The sequence below is a fragment of the Penicillium nucicola genome (assembly GCF_028828085.1).
Source record: "Penicillium nucicola strain IBT 29836 chromosome Unknown utg000007l, whole genome shotgun sequence".
NCBI lineage: Eukaryota > Fungi > Ascomycota > Eurotiomycetes > Eurotiales > Aspergillaceae > Penicillium > Penicillium nucicola.
The window spans coordinates 351,927-371,283 of NW_026643131.1; the positions used below are offsets into that span (position 1 = coordinate 351,927).

At 52.8% G+C, this 19,357-nt stretch overlaps 6 protein-coding genes across 6 annotated transcripts; 2 read left to right on the top strand and 4 right to left on the bottom strand.

Annotated features, from left to right (window-relative positions):
• Nucleotides 1-2,285: 2,285 nt before the first annotated feature.
• N7511_007190 (putative RNA polymerase II transcription elongation factor (Ctr9)) lies at nt 2,286-5,924 on the bottom strand (the record flags this gene model as incomplete). Its single annotated transcript, XM_057129567.1, has 2 exons — nt 2,286-5,012; nt 5,070-5,924. The coding sequence occupies 2 exons, from the start codon at nt 5,922-5,924 to the stop codon at nt 2,286-2,288; spliced, it is 3,582 nt and encodes a 1,193-aa protein (XP_056982635.1).
• A 362-nt stretch (nt 5,925-6,286) lies between these two features.
• On the bottom strand, nt 6,287-7,573 carry N7511_007191 (lysophospholipid acyltransferase family protein; the record flags this gene model as incomplete). Its single annotated transcript, XM_057129568.1, has 2 exons — nt 6,287-6,671; nt 6,720-7,573. 2 exons carry the CDS (start codon nt 7,571-7,573, stop codon nt 6,287-6,289), a joined length of 1,239 nt encoding a protein of 412 aa, XP_056982636.1.
• Nucleotides 7,574-8,056: 483 nt separating this feature from the next.
• On the top strand, nt 8,057-12,520 carry N7511_007192 (serine/threonine protein kinase CLA4; the record flags this gene model as incomplete). The annotated part of the gene is made up of 5 exons (XM_057129569.1): nt 8,057-8,165; nt 8,225-8,339; nt 8,395-9,365; nt 9,911-11,949; nt 12,347-12,520. 5 exons carry the CDS (start codon nt 8,057-8,059, stop codon nt 12,518-12,520), a joined length of 3,408 nt encoding a protein of 1,135 aa, XP_056982637.1.
• A 774-nt stretch (nt 12,521-13,294) lies between these two features.
• N7511_007193 (uncharacterized protein) lies at nt 13,295-15,442 on the bottom strand (the record flags this gene model as incomplete). Its single annotated transcript, XM_057129570.1, has 3 exons — nt 13,295-14,265; nt 14,322-15,234; nt 15,275-15,442. The coding sequence occupies 3 exons, from the start codon at nt 15,440-15,442 to the stop codon at nt 13,295-13,297; spliced, it is 2,052 nt and encodes a 683-aa protein (XP_056982638.1).
• A 211-nt stretch (nt 15,443-15,653) lies between these two features.
• On the bottom strand, nt 15,654-17,679 carry N7511_007194 (glycine--tRNA ligase; the record flags this gene model as incomplete). Its single annotated transcript, XM_057129571.1, has 2 exons — nt 15,654-16,037; nt 16,093-17,679. The coding sequence occupies 2 exons, from the start codon at nt 17,677-17,679 to the stop codon at nt 15,654-15,656; spliced, it is 1,971 nt and encodes a 656-aa protein (XP_056982639.1).
• Nucleotides 17,680-18,056: 377 nt separating this feature from the next.
• On the top strand, nt 18,057-19,340 carry N7511_007195 (rRNA-binding ribosome biosynthesis protein RPF1; the record flags this gene model as incomplete). The annotated part of the gene is made up of 1 exon (XM_057129572.1): nt 18,057-19,340. One exon carries the CDS (start codon nt 18,057-18,059, stop codon nt 19,338-19,340), a length of 1,284 nt encoding a protein of 427 aa, XP_056982640.1.
• Nucleotides 19,341-19,357: the final 17 nt, after the last annotated feature.

Below are 19,357 nucleotides of genomic sequence, written 5' to 3' on the forward strand. Positions count from 1 at the left end.
GTTCTACGGGTTGGACTGGATTGGACTCACCAGCGAGGAACGGTTCGAGATTGACAGGGAGTATGTACTGTGTGGATGGGCCCTCTGCCTGGAGAATGCCCGGTGTTAAGTATCTGCCCATGGCTGAGAGATGTTTCCGGCGTGGTGGCTGTCGTGCTGTCATGACGGGGCCTGGTGTCCACTTCTTGGTTGGATTGGTGCTGTATGTATGGGTGTCTGTCAGGTCGAGGGTATAAGAGTGGGTTATCTTGGAGGGCCAATTGGGGCGGTGGTTGGCTATTTAATTCCATTGGATGCTACAGTGGGAATTTGGAGAGATTTGCAGAGATTTCGGAGATCCGGTCTGGTCACTTCGAGTTGATGCGTTGATGAGTGGCCGATCTTTGACCTTTTGGGCGATTCCGCTTCGGTTGGTCTCGTCGCTTCGATCCTACGCTGGCTGGGGTTCTTTCTTCTCAACCTGACGTTATAGGGGAATGAGTATCTATGTTGGTTGAACTGCTATTGCGATATTTGTATGACTGGGTTGGCGTTGGTGATTATACACCGGAGCAGTTGGATTCTCCCATCATGCTTAACCTTATCCAAGTTAGGGTTACGTCGCATCCTTCGCAGAACCAGGGAATACCCAAACCGTAAATCTGCCATTTCCTTGGAAATCACGCCTGTACAGCCTGATTTTAATAATCCGAGGTATCCAGCTGAACAGAAAATGCCTTCTAGAACCACATTTTGTTCAGCTTGACTCGAGAAGATATGCTAGAGAAGATATACTAGAGAAGAGAGTGGGATCCACTAGCCCAACCAATCAAATCCCCTCGTCTTGGCCCATACCAGAAAGACCAACCAGTTGCATACAAGTTATGGCGTTGACAGCGATGAATGTCGCTCTAGAAAATCCTGTGCAGGTGAGTACTGTCCAGTCCTGACACGGTCCTTGGTTCTCTTTCCCACTATAAACCACCTACGAACCACTCGGCTACCGCTAGTGAAAACCACCCCCGGTCAGTCTTTCCAGATCCAATCCCTGACCAGACAATTGATATTGGTAATCGATCCCTGGGTTCGGTGTGTCTCTGGTAATGCGTTGTTTGAGTATCCTCGGGCGCGATGTGGGAATTGGGGCTGCGTCCATGGTGCTTTCAGCTATGGAGACAGTGGTCACTGTCTCACTTTGATGCTGCAGAATTATTTTCCATGCAGGTGTCGACATATCCGCTTAATTACTTGAGTTGTCAAATGTGACATGTGCACTGGATTTTAACTTACCACTTGAGTTGAAGGGTAGGGCTGTTCTGTTCTACTGTACACACACACACACACACACATACAGAGAGAGAGAGAGAGAGAGAGAGAGAGAGAGAGAGAGAGAAAGACACACAGTCCACAGTCTACAGAATACAGTAAAACACAAATATCCCACAAACTGTCAGAAGAGAAATAAGACTAGGATGGGAAATCATCCAATCTCGACTAGAGTCCCCAACCCCCACACCCGCAATAGCCCTCTCGACAGACACCAAGGTGACATTTAGCCCCATCGACTAGTCCAGACGGAGTTCTAGTCCGAGGAATGAAACGAAGCACACAATCTGACCATTGAACACACGAGCAACACCAACACCAACATCAACACTCACGCTAACACAAACACTAACACCCGTCCTCCAGGATGACTCGGACCTAAGTTATATCAGCGTTACATTTGCATCGACACTAACTGTAACTTATAAGTTATAAGTAAGTGATTGAGTTTGACTGGAAGTGAATTGAGTTCCAGCGCTCTTATCTCGGCATTTCTGGGTCTTTGACATGCTGGCCTCTGCCTCTGCCTCTGGTACCGGGCTGACAGCTGACAGCTGACAGCTGACAGTCTGACTTCGATGTCTGGACCCTGGACGGTGGGCTCGGACATTTAATTTGCGGGTTTTTAATCTATTCATCGAGAACTAGCGTTCAAATGCTCCTTTCGAGTTTGGTTTGACAAGCTTGGTACCGAGGCCCGGTGGCTTTGTGGCGTGGTTTGGTACAGTAAAAGGGCCTTGTTAGTGAAGTTACAGTATGTTAGTAACTATGTCAGGTCACTTGGTTTTCCATACTGTCAATATGAGATTCGGTTTTTGTAGAACGCAGGCTAATAATTACACATGGAAGAATCCCGGAGGAAAGTATCAAATCATGATGAGATTGAATGCCATCCCTCCCTAACGCCGGGGAAAATTGGGAAATGAAGAGACCAACAGAGAAAACAAAATAAAGAAAAGATTCAGGAGTAATGAGACAAATCAATCCTGCATCTCGGTATCCTCAGCAGGCTTGGGATCCTCTTCACCGAACAAGTCATCGTCGTTGTCAGGTACGTCAGCTGCCGCTTCCGCTTCAGCCTCGACCTCGTCCTCCTCGTCGTCGTCATCCGCAATGCGACGAGAAGCCTTGCCCCGACGACGGGGAGCGGCATCTTCCGGCGCAGGCTCGTCGTCAGAGAGATCGTCGTGGTCGGCAGTCGGGGAGGCAGGCTCATCGTCCGAGTCCACAACCATCTCACTGCTTTTGTACTTGCCCGGGGTCTCCTTCTGAGCTTTTCCACTCGGAGCCTTGCCCTCGGAGCGACGGCCCAGACGACGACGCTTCTTGGGCGCCGCCTCGCCGCCGCTCTCGGCACCGCTGTGAGCGGCCTCGCCGTCCTCGTCGTCGGCAATGAAGTCGTCGCCGCCCTTCTTCTTGCGCTTGGCGGCGGGCTTCTTCTTGCGTTTGATTTGTTCGCCCGTCTCCGAGTCGGCCGTGAGCTCGGCTTCCTCGCGAGCGCGGTCATCTTCGGCGCGCTGGGCCGCGTGCCGCTGCACTTCTTCCACCATCACGGCGCGCTCCTCGGCGATGCGCTTCTTGCGCTCGGTCTCGACTTCTTGGGCCTTGCGCAGCTCGGCTTCCCGGACACGTTGGGCTTCTTCGCGTGCGTCACGGGCTTGCTGGAGCTTGGCGGCGTTCTTCTCCTCGTACTCCTTCTGGCTCTGCATGGCTCGGTCGAGCTGCTTGCTGATGGTGCGACCCATGTTGGCTCGCTGCTCCAGGGCGGCGCTGGGGTATGGCGGGTTTTTCTCCTTGGAGAGACGCTCGAAGGTTTCAATGGCTTCTTTGAGACCATCGGCGGCTTCCTGGACGTCTTGGAGGGTCTTCTGGGTGGATTGTAGACCGTATGCGAGGGAGGCGATCTGGTTCTGGACAAAAGCAACGTTGAACTGCAGGTGGAGTTGGTCGGGAGAGACGGTGCGGGCACGCTGAGCGTAGTCCAGTGCTGTCTTCATGGCTACCAAGCTCGCTTCCTGCTTGCCTCGCAGCCACCAGACACGGCCAAGACAGGCCAAGATTTGCACATCACGGGCACGATCCTTGGCCAATGCAGTTTCGTAGTTTTCGATTGAACGTGAGAACTGTCGGAGCTCGGCAAACACATGTCCCAAATTGAGGTAGACGCTGGGGTCTTTGAGTGTGTCGCGGATCTTGGACAAGATTTGCACAGCAGCACTGTGGTCTTTCTTGTCATCAACAAGGGCGATAGCAATACCCTGAGCAGCATATGCATTCTTAGGGTCCAGCTGCAGAGCCTTGTCGAAGAATTCAACCGCACGCTGGTAGATCTTGCGGCGCTTCTCCTTCTCCTGGTCAGTGCCACGGCGCATGTCACGAGCGGCCAGGAGATGGATATTACCCATCCCAGTCAGCGCATATCGGTCATGCTTGTCGTAATGCTGCAGCGTGTGCTTGAAGTGACGTTGCTCGGTATCTTCAGCAATGTTGGTGACTCGCTTCTTTGACTTGCTGAGGTACCATCCAAACAGTGCACGAACTTCCACGTCTGTGTTCTCAGCCTCGTAAAGCTGGGTGATCTTCTTAGGTCCCTCGTCTGTGGGACTTTGACGCAGAGCGATATAGGTCAGACGTGCGCTGGCCTCTGTGTAATCACTGTGACGTTCTAGAACACCCTCGTAGACCTTCTTGGCTTCATCCCACATATCAGCTGATTCGTATGTTCGTCCCAGGTTGTAGCTGATTGTGGTGATGAGCGCATCAGTATCTGTGCCATCCTCCTTGTCTTCGGATTGCACACAGGCGTTCAGCGCGGACTGGAACATGCCACGAGCCAAGGCGATTTTCTCGTGCTGATACAGGAAGCATCCCATGTTGTTAAGAAGCTGCGGCGGCAGACTCTCCCTGAGAGCTGCGTTCATTGAATCCTCATCTTCGATGCCGTCCGGCCGAGCATCTTCGGGAATGCTAGCAATCTGAATCTGCTCCAGTTGGGTCAGACACTGCATGCTCTTATCTGGAGATGTGCTCTCATAAAGACGAGAAAGGTAGACCAAAACCGACTCATCAGGCGAAAGCTTTTGCTTCTCATCCTTCCACATAGAGCGCACAGACTCCAAGAGAGTGATGGCCCGCTTGATTTCAGTCGACTTGTCTTCCTTGCTACCAGCCTTTTGAGCAGCAAAGATCTCTTCCGCATGAATTGCACCTAGAAGAATCATTGCCTCCGGGTTCTTCGATTGCTGGACAATCTTCTCCAATCGGAACTTGGCGCCATCAAAGTCCTTGTTCGAGATTTGCATCTGAACAGCGCCGAACTTGGCAGGGAGGTAGCCCTTGTCACCTCCACCACGGGCTTGGTCAGAACGATTGTAGAATTCCGCAGCACGAGCAGCATCCCCTTCGTAGTGTGACTTGCGACCGAGTAGGTACCAACCGTCACTTGCAATGGGCATGACGTCTGTATGTTCAATTGCTTTACGTGCCAATGTCTCGACAGTCGGATATTGTTTGCGCAGGAGGAAGTAGCTGGCGAACAAGGAGCAGGTCATCGGGTATTCCTTGTCTAATTTGAATGCCTTTTGGGTATATTGAGTCATGGCCACCTTGTACAATGAGCCGAACATCGGGTCGGTGGTGGCTCGACGGGAGCTGTCGTAGAGGTAGTATTCTGCGAGGAGGATGTTGGCAACCTTGGATTCAGGATTCTGTATTTCCATCGTTAGTCAGAGTATAACAACAACAGGTTGAAAGTCAAGGCTTACCAGAGCCAAAGATCTCTCCCAAGCTGCCTTGGCTTGGTCCTTGAATCCAAGCTGCCACAAGCAGCATCCGATACCAATACGTGGGTCTGGGTCTGTGAGACCAGGCATCTTAACTAGAACCTTTTGGTATCCCTCAAGTGCTTCCGGGTATCTTCCCAGCATGTAATGAGCCCGAGCACGTCCCATGATGGCCATAATGTTCCGGCCACCAAAGGCCTTGGATGACTCGTCAAAGCATTTCAAAGCTTGGCGCAGGGACTCAACTCGTTCGGAGGTGTCAATGGCGCCTAGTCGAACAGCACGGGGAGGGTATAGCGATGCGCGGAGGAGACAGAGGACGCCACGCGCTAGGAAAAGAGGCGGATAAGCCGGGTTCAGACGCGATGCCTCGTTCAACGTTGAAGTTGCAAGTTGGAGGTAGTGATCCTTGGTCTTTGCTTCAGAGTATAGTTCTCCATCTGGAGCGACTCGTGGAGCATATCGACTCTTCAGCATGAGAAGCCAGCAGACCCAGCCAAGCAGACCGAGTTTCTCCTTTGTTGCTCCGTGGGCCACAGAGGCCAGACCTTTGTTCAGAATATCGATGGCATGATCGAACTGCTTTCGCTTGGCATAAGCAAGCGCAATGATCACCCAAAAGTTCTTGGCCGCTTTTTCGTTTTCCAGAAGAGTGCAAAGCTCGGTCGGGTCGTCGGGGAGCTCAAGCAAGCTGACTTCAACTTCACTGTCGAAGCTGGATGCGGGAATATCGATGGCATCGGGGATATCGGAAAAGCGAATGTTGCTCAGAGGGTTCGTGGCGGAGGTAGAATCGCCATTGAGGCCATTGGAATGGCCATTTTCGAGAGGCGCCATCTTCGAGGCGTCGGGAGGGATGAGGCCACTATTGCGAATGTGTGTAGAATTGTTGGAGCCTCAACTCATGATCGAATGAAGCGGTCCATCAAACGAGGTCAGATTTGGGTCAAACGAGGTTAGCGACCTCTTAGTCGGAGAAAACGCGAAAGTGAGTCTCGGAGGTTAGCAACGCGGCGATGGAGAAGTTGAGAATTGAGAGGAGTGGCTGGCCTGCACCGCCACATCAGCCACCTTGGTACAATGTCGCATCAAAGGCATCAAAATGTATATCGATATATATGGGAATAATAGCTAATACTAATATAATTTACTGATTCTTAAGGTGATATCCCATGTCCAGAATTCCCAGAATATCCAATTCACAGCCAGCTGGTGATGAACCTGCAAATGAGACCAACGCTGAGCAGAGCCGCAAAGATCAGACCGAGCTCTATCCAATGGTGCAGACGAACGTAGGACTCTACATAGCCATCCGACGCAGCAACTGCCTGTCCATCTGTTGCATGGTCGGCCTTGATCGAACCAGCCAAATCAGATGGGAAACGACCTGTTTCGAAGTACTGATCCATGAGTTCATCTTTTTCAGCCCAACGCTGTATCAGCCAGGCTTCAAAGACTTTCTGGTCATCAAGAGGAATTTCGGAAACTGCGAAACGTCTCCAATGCATATTGACCGAGGTTGGCGGTCTTCCTTGTAAGAATGTGGAGCGAAGTGTGAAGTATTTGTCGGGGTAGCTTCCCTTACTAAACAACAGTGAGTATCAATAGAGAAATTTGTAGGAGAAAACATACGGTGGTCCTTCATAGGCGATGGTGCAATCATACACCCAGTCTACAGTTCCTCGTAGTTGCTGGAGACAGAAGAACAGTCCTGTAGAACGCGGGAGAATCTGATGCTTGAAGGATGGCAAACCCATTTTCTCTCCAAAGGCGTCACTGCGGCCCTTCGTGTTGGTAGACAAATTTGTTCCCTCGGGAAAGATAAGCAGCCACATTGGATCAAATTGTGGGCGGGCTGAATTAGATCCAGTGAGTCGTGTCTTCAGCTTCTCCAACCGGTGCTGAAGCCTTGGCCTGTCAGACTGCCACTTGCGAGCCATGAAGATGAAACCATAGAACATCATGCCCGTACCCACAATGGGAAGATACTTGAGTGACTCCTTTAGGATGATAAAGATGCGGCCGTGCATCGTGTTGGTATATGCAACCCACCAAAGGTAGATCCAGTCGGTGTAGACCTGGTGGTTCGAGATCATCACTAGCCGTTCTGGAAAACATGTCTCCAACAATCCATCTTTTGAGAGATGGATTTGACCGCGAACACTTTCATCACCACTGACTCGGAGAAGGGTCGGAGAAGCCCAATGGGTAGCAGCCGTGATCACCAGCCCAAAGCATTGTTTTGTGTATGCCATATATGAGTAATACCAACTTTTGTTGACAAAATATAGCGGAGACCCGATCAACTGTGTCACACAGATGGCAACACAACAACAATTAAACCACGTTGCGAGCAGCAGGGACCGCAGGACCTGCATGGGAATGCCATGCTTGAGACGAGGCTCTGAGGGCAGCTTTGTGTAGACTCGTTGAAGCTCGTTGGTATTCTTGATTTGGTTACGCTGTCGAATCTCGGATGACTCCATGTTTACGTATTGGAATTTGAGTTGTGTGGGATCTGGGAGCTGGAGATCCCAAGATCCTTGGAGCTGGAACCGAGTCCGGGGGAGCCGAAGTATGAGGGGAGCGCGCAGAGCCCACTCGGGATGGGTGTGTGAACGGATATGAAGACGCTCAAGGCGTTCCAAGACTGAGGACTAGGAGTTAGAAGTAGACAAAAGGATCCCCCGGAAGGCCGGGAGAAATGATCCAGTGTGGGCTCGGAGTTAACGTTAGCAGATCGAACCCGTGACAGCCCAACCTACATAACGTCACCACACCCCCCCAAGGCGGTCAACTGTTTACTCCGCCTTACAAGCTCTAGCTTTGTCCTGTTGGAACTCCTACTTGACTTAACAATTGTCCCCCATCTCTGGATAGTTGGGCTATAACATGGATTGATGTGAGCACAAATCAACCCAAATCACGGTCTCCTGGCTGATCAGCACCTGCATAGGCCAACCTTTACCATGCAGCGCATCTTCCGCACTTCTGTTCGCTGCTTCTCCACATCTATACCGCGTCACGAGATCAAAGACATCGGCGCTTTATCCCAGCGCCTGATCCCAAAATACCAAGGTGTGGGTCTTTGAGGTGACTGAGTGGTCATCCGTTTGATCTGAGGCTGATTCTGGTAGAATCCTGTGATGGGGAGCTTCTTTCTCTTCAGTGGCCGGCACCGCCACGCAACATCTTCCTGGTGCGCAAGGATTGCGCACCAGCTGTGACTGATTCTCTGATTGAATTTGTAAAGTAAGTTCCAGAGTTTTCCAAGTGACTGCACACCCTCATTTTCTAATTTCCCCAGTCATATTTCCTCCGCATACCCATCCATCCGAATCATTCTCGAGTCGAAGACCGCTGCCGAAGTACATTCATCACTCCCTTTCCCCGTCTATTCAGCCTGCCTCGACGAGAAGCCAACCGCATTGCATGAGAAAGTTGACCTTACGGTGACATTAGGCGGAGATGGCACCATCTTACATGCCTCCTCGCTTTTTGCAACCTGCTCAAATGTTCCACCTGTCTTGTCATTTAGCATGGGCACATTAGGATTCCTGAGTGAATGGAAATTCTCTGAATTCAAAAGAGCCTTTCGAGAAGTCTACATGTCTGGAGCTGGGGCAGGAGATCGCACCCCGGTGCTTGAAAAGCCCGCCGAAACAACGGAATTATTAGGGCAAGAATCCGAGATGGGTCCAACAGGATGGTCTTCTGTTCGAGGAAAGTCCATGGGCTCAACTCGCGGGGCACGCATTTTGATGCGCAATCGGCTGAAAGTTGGGCTCTTTACCGCCGACGGCGTCGAAGCTACCCCAATCCGGACCAAAACAGATCAGGGCCAGGGAGTCTATGTGATGAACGAGCTCCTCATCCACCGCGGCAAGGAACCGCATTTAGCAGTAGTGGATGTGTTTGTTGGAGGGCGCTTCCTGACCGAAGCCGTGGCTGACGGCATTATCATCTCCACCCCGACCGGGAGTACTGCATACAGCCTCAGCAGTGGGGGTAGCATTGTGCATCCACTAGTCCCAGCCATTCTCTTGACGCCGATCTGCGCGCGTAGCCTCAGCTTCCGCCCATTGGTCCTCCCTTCCAGTACGCCTATCACCCTGCGACTCAGCGAGAAGAATCGCGGGCGTGAACTGGAAGTCAGTCTAGATGGGGTCAACCTGGGCCAAGGGATGGCAGTCGGCATGGAAGTTCGAGTTTGGAATGAAGAGATGCGTCACGGCGAGAATGAATGGCAGGGTGGTGTACCCAGCGTTATGCGGAGAAGTGTGGGCTGTGAGGCCCACGAGGGATGGGTTGGAGGGCTAAATGGCCTATTGAAATTCAACCATCCCTTTGGAGAGCCATAAACATAGAATTGTAACATATGCGAGCACCATGAAATTCTCACCATACAATGTTCCTGTTTTGTTGCTGCTCCCGTGATTGGCAGAGGCTTGTTTTCTGTAGATGAACGTCTCCATCTCAGGGGACCCCTTTCACCTTCTTCCCCCCACCAACTTCATCTTCCACCCTCGCTTTGATCACTGCGTTTCGTTGAGCATCCTCGCAGTGCGAGGACAGCTCCTGATTATTTCTCTGGTATGATCCCCCGGTCTTTTTCTGACTCCTTATGCTCGTACTCGACATTCCGTTTGTATACGCTTGAGATCAATGCTGGGCCTGTGCCTGTGCCTGTGCCTGTACCTGTGAAACCCATCCCCTGGACTAACTATTTCTTAGTCCTGACCTCAGGAGGTCTCGGCGCATTCGTTCCCCCTTGAATTATGACATCCTACGGAAAGTCCGTCCACTCCTCTCCTCTTCTCTAGACATGCCACTTACAATGCACAGCAACATGTACTCTCCCGATCAGTTCATGAATCCGGGGCCCGCTCCCCGCCCCCCGACCGATCGTCCTCCTCAGTTGACTCTGCCCACCAACAATGCCACTGCCTCTTTTGGCCAGATGACTTTGGACTCGCCAAGTACCCCGGGCCCGGGATCGGCCAATCTTTCGCTGTTTCCCAATACCAGTAGCCCATCTCTCGCCATGAGTCGGAGCAATACCCAAAGTGGAATCACCATTATCAAAGAAGGTCATGTTCGTTGCAAAGAAGACAAGTTCTTGGCGACATGGAACTCGAGATATCTGATCTTGCGGGAGTACAAACTCGAATTCCTGAAGAACGACTCGAGCAAGGTGGTGATCTCCTTCCCACTTTCGTCTGTTACTGCGGTGGCCCGCTCGGAGGAATCTAAGATGGCTTTCGAGGTGACTCGTCTCGCCAATCCAAAAGATGCCTCGTCGAAATCTGTTCTCCTTACTCGCGACCTGCCCACCAAAACCATCACCTGTGAAGTCAAATCCGACGACGAAATTTATGAATGGATTGACAAGATCTATGAGCGATGCCCTGGTATGGGCGGAGTCAGCAATCCAACCAACTTCAGTCACCGCGTTCATGTCGGGTTTGATCCCAAGACTGGTGCCTTTGTGGGCTTGCCACCAGAATGGGAGAAGCTTCTGACAGCATCAGCCATTACCAAGGAAGATTACAAGAAGAACCCACAGGCCGTCATTGAGGTCCTTGAATTCTATTCAGACATCAAGATGCGTGAGCAGAACCCTCAATATTATTCTGGTATGAACACACCTTCCGGCAATGGAGCCAAGTCATATGGCAATAGTGTCGGAAATTCCATCGCCCCCCCACGACCTCCTCCACCAGGACCAGCGCAACGGCTTGATAGCGGCCAATCAAAGCAGTCTGATGCTATGCGCTCGGTTTCCTCCCCTTCGCAAGGCAGAGAGTCCGATCGTGCCGCTGAACAGCAGAAACAAGCCGAACACCTTAAAGAGCTGGCTGAGCAGGAGCGCCAACGTTTAGATGATCTCCGTCGTAAGGAGGAACAAGATGCCTATAACCAGTCCATCCCCCAAAGCCGTACGCCTATGGCTAAGCAGGAACTCGGTGGCTATGGTGGAGAAGATTCATCTAGCAACAGCCGCTACCAGCCAAGTCGTCCAGCCCCTCAGGCCCCAGGAGCTGGTGCTCGTGCTCAAGACCCGCGACAGTTAACCGCACAGCGACCCGCACCAGCACCGCCTTCGCAGAGCCCGTATGGCCAAGCTGCTCCCCGTGCTCCTGGTGCACCACGAACCGATGATCGCCAAGGCTCTCCAAGCTCGCGCTATCCCCCTAACGATCCTCGCGCTCAGGACTCTGCAGCCCGTTCTCAACAGAATGGCGCCAAGGGTCAGCAGGCCCAGGGACCTCCTCCAACACGTCTGCCTGCCCCTGTTCAGGCCGTCAAGCCTCTGAACATTGCCAACAAGCAAAATGGAGCCAAGCAGAATGTCCCCGATGGCGTTCGCCAAGCCGAAGCTGCTTTGACCAAGAAGCCGGAGCCGCGCCAGAAGGAGGTGCGCATGTCCGCCATGTCCGAGAACGAGGTCATGGATCGACTTCGCTCGGTCGTGTCCAAGGACAACCCCAACGAATCATACAGCAAGCAACGCAAGATTGGACAGGGTGCCTCCGGATCCGTGTATGTCGCACGTGTTAAGGAGGGTGCCACCTCGGGCGTTGCCAAAGAGCTCTACCGCCAGTACGGTGCTAGATGCCAGGTCGCTATCAAGCAAATGGATCTGCGTAGCCAGCCCCGTAAGGAGTTGATCGTCAACGAAATTATTGTCATGAAGGACAGTCAGCATGCCAACATTGTCAACTTCCTCGATTCATTTTTGCAGGAATCGAGCAATGAGCTCTGGGTTGTTATGGAGTTCATGGAGGGCGGTGCTCTGACCGATGTGATTGACAACAACCAAGTCATTTCCGAGGACCAAATTGCAACCATTTGTCTCGAGGTAAGTCAGCTATACTACATGTTTTACTCGCAAATACTAACTTGTTTTTCTCGCAAAGACCTGCAGAGGATTGGCTCATCTTCATAGCCAGAACATTATCCACCGTGATATCAAGAGTGACAATGTCCTTCTTGACCGCGTCGGCAACGTCAAGATTACCGATTTCGGTTTCTGTGCCAAGCTGACCGAGTCCAAGAGCAAGCGTGCCACCATGGTTGGTACTCCTTACTGGATGGCCCCCGAGGTTGTCAAGCAAAAGCAGTATGGTCCCAAGGTCGACTGTTGGTCACTGGGAATTATGGCCATTGAAATGATTGAGTCTGAACCCCCATATCTTAACGAAGAGCCGCTCAAGGCCCTTTATCTCATCGCAACCAACGGAACTCCCCGCCTCAAGAAGCCCGAGAAGCTAAGCAAGGAACTCAAGGCCTTCCTGAGCGTCTGCCTCTGCGTCGATGTCCGCAGCCGTGCCACGGCTGACGAGCTCTTGGCTCACGAATTCCTGCAGATGGGCTGCAGCTTGGCCAGCTTGGCCGAGCTCCTACGCTGGAAGAAGGCCAATGGCCAGTAATTGATTTACAGCAATCCTTGGAGCACATACGGGTCCCATTTACGCGCGCGCACCTTCGTTTAGATGTTCACATTCATGTTCCTTCACGATATCAACAGCAACAAGGATATCCTTGTTTCTTGCTCTTTTCCTGTTTTGTGCTTGTTTCTCTCCAATTCCCTTGGAGATACTCTGCTACTCTCATACACACAATCCTGGGCGATAATTCATGGCGTTTGATCTGTTTTCCAATTTTCTTTTCTCCTCCCCCTTTTTTTTCTATTTTTTTTTGCAGATTTCATTTTGTTGGATGCCTGCGCAAAAGACATCTCATGTTTCCCCCCCCCCCAATGACTTTCACGATCCTGCACTTGCACTGTATTATGTGCGCTGCTCTCGCAGACACGGATTTAGTCCGTTTTCTACTTCTCTGGTCTCTTAGCAATCAAACCCTCTTGTAATAAGAGGGATTTGAGACAACAAAATTTGAGTTTCACTTCATTCACCCTTTCTCCTTCCTCGTATGAACAATAGGCCCTAAGGCACAAGAATATCAATCCATGTTCGGAGATAAAGTTCACCACAACACAAGTATACAATATGACCAGACAGACTATGAAACCCAATAAATCATTCAGACGTAAAGTAACCCAAAATGTCAAACAACAAATCCAACCCCAAGAAACGAACCCAACCACTCATCCTACAACATAACATGTCAAAACAGAGCAATCCAACCAATCCAACCCAAGCCCTAGCTCGATCCACATTTTTCTTCTCCCCCCAATATCACAATCAAGGCAATCCAGCTCTAACAGCACCACCCAGTTCCCGACAAGCAGTCCCAAACAAAACACCTAACAGGATACTCTCCCCCTCAGCCGCCGTCCACCGTCCAGCATCAACAAGTCTCTGCCTCCAGATATCCCGATCCTCCTCGGAAAGATCAGTCCAGGCGCGCAACTTCTCCTCATCATAGATGCCATTATGGCGCGCTGACACAGCCGTCTCGACGAAGATGCTCTCTTCGGCGCCGTGGCCTGCCTCGTGGCACCGCACAATGACCGAGACGTCGTGCGGGGTGGCGGTTTCCAGGTCTGCCGGTGCAGCGCCGGCATTGTGGACGCGGTCCAAGATCGAACGGAGGGATTCGAGTCGTTCTTTCTCTTGCTTGGTTAGGTCGGGGTGGATCCGCGCGACGGGGATGTCGGTGGTTCCTTCAGGACGTGGCGCAAGCAGAGTGTCGAGGTATGTTTGGCGATCCGGTGGAGGAGGGATGTATTGGCCGGCGATCATATCGCGCAGACCGACTGGGAGCCACTCGGTGGCGCCTAGGAATGGAGGCGTGCCGCCGCGGATTTCGGCGAATGCTAGCATTGCGAAGCAGATGGCTGAGATTGAGAAGAGGAGGATGAGGATGCTGTAGATTAATTCCCAGATTGCGGGTGGGCCGGGGATGGCTAGGACGTAGCGGGGGGTGCGGGAGGATGTTGGGAATGGGGAGAGGGGGAATGTGTGCACGACGACTGTGTTGCCCATGCTGACGGAGGCGAGCTTCACGTTCTGCGGCCCGACTTCTGGGCCTATGGGGTGCGAGGGTGCGGTGAAGGTTGAGAAGGTCAGCTTTGTCATTGAGAAGGGGTGGACATCGCGGATGGTTGAGTAGGGGCGGAAGTTGCTGTATCCGCGGTTTGGTCCGTATTCCAGTGTGAATAGAGGGATGGAGTTATCGCTGCCGCTGATTGCGATGATGGTCTGTTGTTGGCCTTGGGGATTGGTTCCCAATTGGCATATGTCCAGACCTAGGCCGATCTTCACAGACTTGGGGAGCTTGCGGCGACGTAGGATTTGAGGCTTGCCCTCGCTTTCTGTTGAAAGTTGAAGAAGAACGAGCTCACTACCCCCACGATCCGGTGCATTTTGCAAGAGAAGCAGGGTGCGGGGGAGAGGAAGCGCAGCGCGCGGAATTTGGGGCGTGTGCGAGCTCCACTGGCTGGCAGGGGAACAGTGTAGACGCAGCGGACCTCGGGGGAGCTGCTGGACTTGTTCAACGAGAATATCTCGCCAACCATGATATCCACTCCATTTGTATAAGCCACACGGAACTGGCCAGGAGCGTCTTCTGTTCGCTCGGGGTCGTTTTCGAGACTGGCAAAGTCGATATCCTCGGCCTCTTCATTGCCGCTTAATTGAATACGACCAATGACGTCTGTCTCACTCGGAGTTTCGGTGACACGAAAGAATACGATTTCACCAGATGCTGCCAGGCCCGTTGTAATGGCTCCAATCCGGGTGTGTTTCTCGCTATTCTTTCCCTTGGGCCACGGCGAGAGTCTGGTCACGCGTTGGTACGTATCCGATGAGCCTGGCCCGCTCTTCGTGCGGAACAGTGAAGCTTGCGACAGAGTTGTTGCTCTTCCGGGTGTAATAACTTCCTCAGACTTAGTGTCTTTCTCGTCTTGGGTCTTTTGCTTGTCCGGCGACTCCGCATCCTGGGAAGCAGCAAGAACTCGGTTCTTCTGTGGTGCCTTGAAACGAAACGCGCGCATGTGCTGGTTATTGTTCTTCTTCTGCTCTGCCACAGAGCTGTTGATCCCAGCCAATGTGACTAGTGAGCCCGCCGCATCACCACCCAGCGGCGCGGCAACCAGCGACGTCACCGAATCTTCATCACGCGATAAGCTCAGCTCAACGGCCTCGGTGACCTCATTGCGACGCGAAGTGTCAAGGAGAGACTGTAAAGAAGTACAACAGTTAGCATGGACGTACAGAGACAGCTGTGCTTCTCGTCAAGGTGAAACTTGCGATCTTGTTTCCAACTCCGCTGCGCCCCTCGCCGCCTCCGCCGCCGACGAGCAGTAGACCGTTGTTGCGCGGGTCGAAGTCAGCTGCGAAGAGCGGACACGAGAGTGTCAATTTGGCCGAGTGTATTGTGGGCGCCATTGTTGGTTCTCTTGGAGAGTCGGAGAAATAAAGAGGACAGATGGATGACGGAGGTCCAGTGCCCCGGATTCTTGGCGCTCGGATCAAGCATTGTGATTTAGCGTAAAGATTGAGTTATATGCATAACCAGACGGACAATTTACTTGATTTTGGATGATTGAATATGTAGAAGTAAAAAGAAAATGGTATTTTATATACTCTAGTACGCACTTTACTCGATCTCTTGGGAAGTGAACTCGGGCAGGCGCTTGCGGATGTCCTCCCAGGTCTCGTCACCGTCAACGAGAGACTTGATAGCCTGGAGGATATCATCCTCGCTGGCACGAACCTGCTTGGTGGTATCACGGTCACGGAGAGTGAAGGTGCTGTCCTGAACGGACTGGAAGTCGACAGTGACACCGAAGGGTGTGCCCAACTCGTCGTTACGGGAGTAACGCTTACCGATACTGGCAGAGGAGTCATCAACACGGTTGGAAACACCAAGCTTGCGCAGCTTGCTGGTAAGACGCTGGGTCAGGGGCTTGAAGGAGGCGTGGGTAGAGAGGGGGACCAGCAGGACCTTAGTAGGGGCGACAGCAGGGGGGAAAGAAAGGACCTATTGTAGTTAGTACAAGAGTAGGAAAATAGCGAGAGAGAAAAAAAAGACTTACACCGCGGGACTCATCACCGGCACGGGACCAGTACGAGTGCTCGATCATGCTGTACAAGATACGGCCAATACCGAACGAGGGCTCGATGACGTTGGGGGTGTACTCGCGGACGTTCTCAACGCGAGTACGCTTCTCGATCTTGATGAGGTCCTTCTCCAGCTCAACCTTGCCGGAGCCGACACCTGCAACATCAACCTCAATCTTGCCGTTCTTCTCGAGGTCCAGGGACAGCTTCTCGCGCAGCTCCTGGGACAGAGCATCGATGGCATTCTCGACGGTCTTAGCATCCTTCTTGAAGCGAGGACCGAACTTCTTCTTCTCAAGGTCGATCTGGTACTCCTCAATGCGCAAAGGCTCAGCACGAGACTGGCGTACGACAAGAGGGGCACCAGTCTTGTTCTTGTGAACAGTCAGATCGTAAGCACTACGGTCGGCACAGCCGACACACTCAATCCATCCGTAGCTGGTCTGCAACTCGGCATCCCAGCAGTCGGTGGCGTAGTGGGCCATCTCGTTAGCCATGTGCTGACGGAAGCGCAGCTTGGTGGGGTCGACACCAAGCTTCATCAAGAAGGACTGGATACGGGCCAAGAAGTAACCCAGAGTCTCGTTGTCGACAAGTCCGGTTTCAACGGCGTGGCCAATGGTCATCTTGGTCAGCTTGGTGCTGCCGGAAAGCTGCACATTGCGATCAAGCAGGGTCATCTCAACGTCCTTGACCTCCTCGAAGCGGGCGTGCTTCTTGCCACCCTCGGGGTCGACATAGTGCTCGATCTCAGCCATCAAGAACTCACGCACACGCAAAAGACCAGCACGGGGGGAGATCTCGTTACGGAAAGACTTGCCAATGGAAGCAGAGGCGAAGGGCATGGACTGCTGGTTGAACTCCAACAGCTTGGCGAAGTTCAGGAACTGACCCTGAGCGGTCTCGGGGCGCAGGTAACCCGGCATGTTGCTGCTAGGACCAATAGAGGTCTGGAACATGAGGTTGAAGGAGACGGGAGGAAGCACCTCGCCGCCGGTGACGGGGTTGCGGATGTCGTGCTTCTTGATGAGCTCCTCCAACTCGGGGCCACCGTAGTTGTCAATCTGGGCGAGAGTCTCCTCATACTCCTTGACAAGAGCGTCGTCCAGCTTCTTGGCCTCGGTGCCCTTGGCCTTTCTCTTCTTCTTGGCCTCCTTCTCCTCGTCCACGACCACCTTCTGGCCACGAGCCTCCTTGTCACCCTTAAGGCGGTTCTCCAGCACTTCCTCAACCAAGTGATCGGCACGGAAGATCTCGCCAGTCTTGGGGTCCTTGCACATCCAATCGGCGAACTTGTCCACGTGCCCACTGGTCTTGAGAATCTCGTGGGGGGTCAACATGGTGGTGTCGACTTCGAGCATGTCCTCCTCGAGCACAAAGTGCTTGCGCCACAAGTCGGTCATGTTGGCGATCAAGGCGGTTCCTGGTGGGCCGTAATCGTACAGACCAGACACACCACCGTAAATTTCGAAGGAGGGGGTGTAGAACATGCGGCGACGGAGCATGGAGTCCAGGACCGTCCGGTCAACGGACTGGCCCGTCTTGGTGTTGACAGTGGCCATCTTGGGGGTTCGTTTCGGCTTCGGGGGAGAGGTGAAAGTCCTGAGTTGAGAGCGAAGGAGGGACGGAGGGGAAAGAAAAGAGCGGGGGGGGAAATCGCAGGCGCGGCAATTGAGTCATCCACCATGCAGTCCCTCACCACCGAGAGGACAATGAACAAAGAATGAGGAATAGAAAGAACGCGGGCAATTGACGCTGGAATTTGGCTTATTTTATTTCTTTTTCCCAGGGAGATCTCCCGCTGCCCAAGCAACAAGTGGCCGAATCGCAGATTGTCGCTCCGGCGAAACGATTGTCCGAAATAATTTATTTCCCGACGATCTTGAACATTTTCTACTGACCTTCTACAGCAGCACTTTTTACTCGCCAGCTTGCAATTATGGGTCTCAAAGGTGTAGGGAAACCGCCTCCGGGCGTCATGGGTGATGAGAAGACCAAGAACAAGCTTCGGCGCAAGATGAACCATGTCAAGCGCAAGCGTGCTAAGGACGCTGCGCGCCGAGAAGAGCGCTACGCCTTCAAGAAGGAGGAAGCCAAGAACCCTAAGCTCAAGGAGGAGCGTCTGAAGCGCAACATTCCTCTGACTCTCGAGCGGAAGCGTATCTGGAACGAAGCCGACAACGACACCGAGGAAACTGGCCTGGGATTAAGCGTTGACGTTGAGCGCATCAAGCGCGCCAAGAAGGAAGAAGAAGACGAATTGAACCGCCCATTCGAAGAGGGCGAGGATGACAGCGAAGCTCCCGAATCAGACAACGAGTCAGTGGACAGTATGCTTGCATCAGACGATGAAGACGAGGAGGAAGAAAAGGACGGCGAGCAAAAAGAGAGCCGCAAGAAGACCAACTCTCTCCCGACGGCCTCAGAGCGTGCTACAGAGCCTACTCAGTCTACACGCAGCGCAAACCTGAGCCTCGCCCCCGAGGCATTGGCCGCCAAATTCCCTACGCTCTTCACCGAGGGCCCGCCGCCCACCCCCAAAATCCTCATCACCACCGCTATCAACTCCACTCTCCACAACGAAGCCGAGATCCTGACCGACATGTTCCCGAACAGTGTGTATATTCGTCGCACGGCGCACAGATACTCGCACAAGTTCTCCATCCGCGAGATTTCCAAATTTGCAACCAACCGCAACTTCACAGCAGTGGTCGTGTTGCAGGAAGACCAGAAAAAGCCCAGTGGCCTGACAATGGTTCACCTGCCCGTTGGTCCAACCTTCCACTTCACCATCAGCAACTGGGTCGAAGGAAAGCGACTCCCTGGCCACGGCCGTGCCACCGAGCACTGGCCCGAGCTGATCCTCAACAACTTCCGCACTCCTCTTGGTATCCTCACCGCGCACTTGTTCCGTGCTCTTTTCCCACCTCAGCCAGAGTTCGAAGGCAGACAGGTCGTCACTCTGCACAACCAGCGTGATTACATCTTCGTCCGTCGCCACCGTTACGTTTTCCGTGAGAAGCGTGAGACCGAGAAGGCTGTCGTTGGTGCTGATGGCAAGGAAATGGAGGGTGCCGAGGGCATCCGTACTGGTCTGCAGGAACTGGGACCCCGGTTCACCTTGAAGCTGCGCCGTGTTGATAAGGGCATCCAGCGTGCCAGTGGACAGGAGTGGGAGTGGAAGGGTGGAATGGAGAAGCAGAGAACTCTGTTCCAGCTGTAAATCTTGTTTCTTTGTGT